The sequence below is a fragment of the Grammomys surdaster genome, unplaced genomic scaffold (genome assembly GCF_004785775.1).
Source record: "Grammomys surdaster isolate TR1022 unplaced genomic scaffold, NIH_TR_1.0 137, whole genome shotgun sequence".
Classification (NCBI taxonomy): Eukaryota; Metazoa; Chordata; class Mammalia; order Rodentia; family Muridae; genus Grammomys; species Grammomys surdaster.
Window position 1 is genome coordinate 11,670,907 of NW_021604595.1, and position 4,857 is coordinate 11,675,763.

The 4,857-nt window shown below is 55.8% G+C and overlaps 1 protein-coding gene across 1 annotated transcript in view; it reads right to left on the minus strand.

Moving 5' to 3' along the window:
• Window positions 1-3,797, minus strand: part of Bmp6 (bone morphogenetic protein 6) — a 153,945-nt gene extending 150,148 nt beyond the window's left edge. The window contains exon 1 of the mRNA XM_028763209.1: window positions 2,416-3,797. Within this exon, the coding sequence (XP_028619042.1) occupies window positions 2,416-3,049 (634 nt within the window). The 5' untranslated portion in view covers window positions 3,050-3,797. The remainder of the gene's footprint in view (window positions 1-2,415) is intronic.
• Window positions 3,798-4,857: the final 1,060 nt, after the last annotated feature.

The following is a 4,857-nucleotide window of genomic DNA, read 5'->3' on the forward strand; positions in this document are numbered from 1 at the left end:
GGATAGAGGGAGGGAAGTTGGAGGGAGGGAAAGAAGGAGGGTGGAGGGAGAGAGGGAGGGTGGAAGGAAGGATAGGTTGGAGGGAGGGAAAGAGGAAGGGTAGAGGGAGAGAGGGGGAAAGGAGGGAGAGAGGGGGTGGGGAAGGGGAGAGTGGAGGGAGTCGAGTTAAAAACATACCTAGGGAGATATGATGCTAAACTATATAGCCATAACAAAATGAGTTGGCAACCACCTTCAAACAGTGTGACTCAGAAGCTGTGTGCACTTGTAGACCACAGAAGGTCAGAAAAGCAAGGAAAGAGAGAAATATAAAAGTCACCACACACACACACACACACACACACACACACACACAATCTGCCTCAAACCAGATCTTTACATTTCAATTACAATAAAAAACAATGGATTCCACACCCTACAATCATTGGGGCAGCACTTTAAAAAACAAAACAAAACAAAAAAAAACCCACTGTTTCTGAACTCTGCCCAAACCGCCACATGCTGACTGAACTGAACTGGACTGCCACCGGGGATTCCTAAAAGCCCACAGATTATTCTAATGTACCACAGCATTCAGAAGCCTTTGGGGTTTCTTTTTGTTTTGTTGTTTTTGTTGTTTTTTTTCTTCCAGAGATGATAGATGATTTCCTTCAGACATCTTCACCATGGTAGCACACTTTAAAAAAAAATAACTAAGCAACTTTTAAAAAATAAACATCTATCTGAGCTCACCCACAGGATTCTGCCAACCTCTGGGTCTGAGAGGGGCCAGCCCCAGCGCCCTAGTACTTTATAGACCCAAAGTGACACTAAGGTCAGCCACGGTCGAGGCCTAGGAAATCAAAATTATCAGCCCATGTTTGAATAAGAACAATCTTGGTCCTCTGAAGCCCTCATCACCCCATCATCACCAAGTTTCACTGAGTGACATGAGAGAATTCCCTTAGAATGCTTCCTGGAGGCCTTGAACTCAATTCCAATACACTGTGAGAATTCTTGTCCAATCAGATCCCCTGGTGGTGCAAGTAGCTGGGTTGGCAGGCCCTGAGCCTCCTCTCCCTGTGAGATTCTGTTTCATGAATTTCCCAGGAGGATTTCAACACTGCTTGGATACTGGACATTCTGCCTCCCCACTCTTTCCTGCTCCTCTAGCTTGCTACCCTTACTTCGCTTTTTCTTCCTCACACCCGGCTCCACCTCGGCGGAACTAAGAATCCTAGATACACTCGCAAAGAACTCAATTAGATATTTAACACTGGGTCATCACTCCTGTAACTGCTGGCTTGAAAATGATGGACAGCTCTGATAGACCTTTTGGCAAGCGCATGCTTAACTCATTCTGAGGCCTGGGCACAGGCATGGTTCTCCGCAGGAAGAGAAAGCCCACAGAGACCCAGGAGCGCTGCAGCCACTTTGGGTGTGTCTACTTCCTTAGGTCTACCCACTGGGGACGTGCCTCCTAGATCCCTGGTCTATACTGAAGTTATGAATAAAAACTAGTGAGGATCGGAAGCACTGACTAGGCTGTCTTTCTTACCTCACCTCCCTTTTCTGTTTACAGATGAGAGAAAACTTCGGGGGGGAGGGGGACGTGACTCTGTCCGGGTTTGCCACAGAACATTAGTGGCAGAGCCCAATTTAGCCGCCCTCGACTTTCCATTCGGTTTCCTGGCAACGGAGTTCAGTAGCGCTCAGCGGCCAACCCTGGCCCCTACCCTCGCACCCTTTCTCCCCCCCGCCCCCCCTCAGCAGCTTGGACAGCATTGATTAAAGGGTCAACCTTTTGGGACAATGGCCAAGGGCATGAGAGCGCAGACACTGGGTGGATTACCCCAATTGCGCTGGAATCTCGCCCCACACTGATGCAAACCCCGCCTGGCTGGGACTGGCACACCTTCCAAGGTCCTGGGGGACCTTCCTCAGCCATCAAAGCTCTCCTTCCTCAACACCTGTGAGTTTCTCTAAAGCACTCAGATCAGGTTCTCAGAGTTCTCAACTGCTGGTGGACTCCCTGATGGTCAATATGGGGAAAGTGGTACTCCAAGCGTCCAGAGGACAAAGGAGGACAGTTGGGGGGGGGGGAGAGTGCAGAGGGCCTTATCTTACTAACATTGGTCAAACTCGAGCCAGAGCTGAGCTGAGATGGCTCGAGCTCGGCAGAAATAAGAACACAGGGAAAAGTGTCCCCGCTTCCCCGAAGAAGACACCCTCCGCAGGCACCCCTGCGCGCTCCAGCCCCTCCCACTGCAGCGGAGCGCAGAGGAGCACTCGGCTGCGCAGGTGTCAGGAGCACCAGCTGTCTCACATCCCCGCGGCGCGCGCGCTCCTCCACCTCTTCCACCACCTGAGCCCAGGAGACTGCAAAGGAGAGATGCGTCCTCCGCACGATGTTACCCGCCCCCCCAAAATCCTTACCCAGGTTCACAAAGCTCATGACCATGTCCGCGTCGTTGAGGAAAGCGCTGTCCTGAGCGCTGGTCAGTGGGGACGCACCGCCGCCGGGTCCCGGGGCCAGGAGGCTCTTGCGGTTCAGGGAGTGTGCAGCGCTGGGAGACCGCTGTCTGAGCTGGGACGAGCTGGCCCCTCCGTGGGCCCCGGGCTCCTGCCCCTCACCCTCAGACGCCCCATCCTCTTCGTCGTCATTCGACAGGGCGTTGTAGAGATCCAGCATGAAGAGCGGAGCGGACTTCAGCCGCCCTGGAGGGGGTTCCTCCCGGGCCGTCTGCTGCTGCTGCGGGAGCACCGGGGGCTGAGGCTGCTGGAGACCGTGCAGGGGCCGCGGCCTATGCGGGAGCCCCAGCACCGACAGGATCTCTTTTTGCATCTCCCGCTTCTCGTGGGTCTTGAGCCGCCGATAGAGGAAGCCCGAAGAAGAGGACTGTGGCGGCGGCTGCTCGGCGCGCACGGGGCTCCCGCCGGCTCCCAGCAGCTGACCCCCGGCGGCGGCCGCGGCTACCGGCAGAGGGGGCCGCAGCGGTGGGGGGCCGCAGCTGCACAGCAACCCCCACCACCAGCACAGCCACTGCGCCCTCCGCCCCAGCCCCGGCATCGCCGTCCGGCCCGGCTGCCCCCGCGGGCCCCGCGAGGCGTCGAGCGGCGGAGCGAGGCCGGAGCGCGGCGGCTGTGGCCCTTGGAGTGGGCAGCCCCCGCCACCTCTCGGCGGGCTCTCTTCCCGGTCCTGGCACTCAGTCCTTATCTCTCATGGTCATCCGCGGCGCCCCCAGAAGCCCGGGCGGAGAAGGGAAGACGGGGCGACGGCCAGGATCCCCCACTCTCCCGCAGGTCTCTGGAGGCGCACTGGCTGAGCCAGGTGTGTCCTAGGCAGGACTGCGCTGCAGCCGGCGTCCCTGAGTGGGTCACAGGACGGTCACTCGCAGTCTGCACACGTGCGCTGCCCTAAGCCCTCGCAGGAGGCCGGCCGAGGGAGACCGGAGACGACAGATCAAGAGATGGGGGCGATGCTGGGCACCATCCCCGCGCACGCCTCTCCTGGTTTGTAGGACAATCGTTAAAGTTTACTCCTCTGCGGGTCCCTGGCTGTAGCGACCCCGCGTCCTAAAAAGCCAATCTTCTCCGCGCGGTTTTAACTTCCCTCTGGCCAGAAACTCGGCGCCCCTCCGCCCTCGGGCACCGTCGCTCCCCCTCGGAATCTCCGTGCGCCTCCCCAAGTGGAGGCGGCCACGATCTAGCTTTCCTCTCGGCAGTCTCTCGGGTTCCCAGAGGATCCCGTTCTCCGAGGCGATGAGAGAGACGAGGAGCCGAGCGCGGAACACAGGCTGCGGCGTCGGCTCGGGAATTCGCAGTCTCCCGCCTCTGTGCGCTGCGCTCCCGGCCGCCGCCAACGTGGGCTTTTCTGCTGCGCGTCTCGCTCAGGTACCGCACTCAAGCCCAGGAACGCCCTGCCCTACTCGGTAACGGACAGGCTACCAGCCAATGGAGAGGTGACTCTTGTGGGTTATTTACATAGGCCCATCCCCTTCTTTCACCCTCCCTTCTCCCAAGGCCTTGCCTCTGCTGAGCGTAGGTTTCTAGCACACAGAATTCTTGGAGGCATCAGGAGTTGCTTGGGCGGGTAAGAAAGGCAAAGAGGTCATTGCTAGGACGAAAGATCCGATCATGACCCCGATCTAAACCTTCCTCTTCCTCTGCTAAATAAAAGTAAACACAGCTATTTAATCCATACAGTTACCAAAGGAGAAAACAGTATGACAGTTTTCTCCTTCCCTGCTCAGTTTCTCTTATTGATGGAATGTAGGCGTTTAGCAGACACGTGGCTCTCAAAGGCAGCTGCTGTAAGTTAAGACACACCCTGCGAGGAAGCTGCTCACACACTAGCTGCAAAGAGGGCAGGACAAGCCAAATCAGAGTCCCGAAGGTTTCCAGTCGGATATTTCAATCTATCTCTTCATTTGGGCTGCATTTGCGTTCTTAAATTAAAACCCAAACCTAAGAGGCCCCGATCTGCTAGTGTTACGAGGAAAGACTTCCCCGTGTTCTTGCTAGTCTCTCAATGCAGTTGCTGTTGGCAATTGCATTTTTATGAGCAATAATAATACAATTATAAGTTACACAGTGTCAGGTAAAATGTAAAGAAGGTGGTAAAGATAGTCGCAGGCAGGGCAGAAGCCTAGAAAGTATAGAAAATGGCCAGGATAACAAATAGGGCCCTGGCCGGGCAGTGGTGGCACACGCCTTTAATCCCAGCACGTGGGAGGCAGAGGCAGGCAGATTTCTGAGTTCGAGGCCAGCCTGGTCTACCAAGTGAGTTCCAGGACAGCCAGGGTGACACAGAGAAACCCTGTCTCGAAAAAAAGAAAGAAAGAAAGAAAGAAAGAAAGAAAGAAAGAAAGAAAGAAA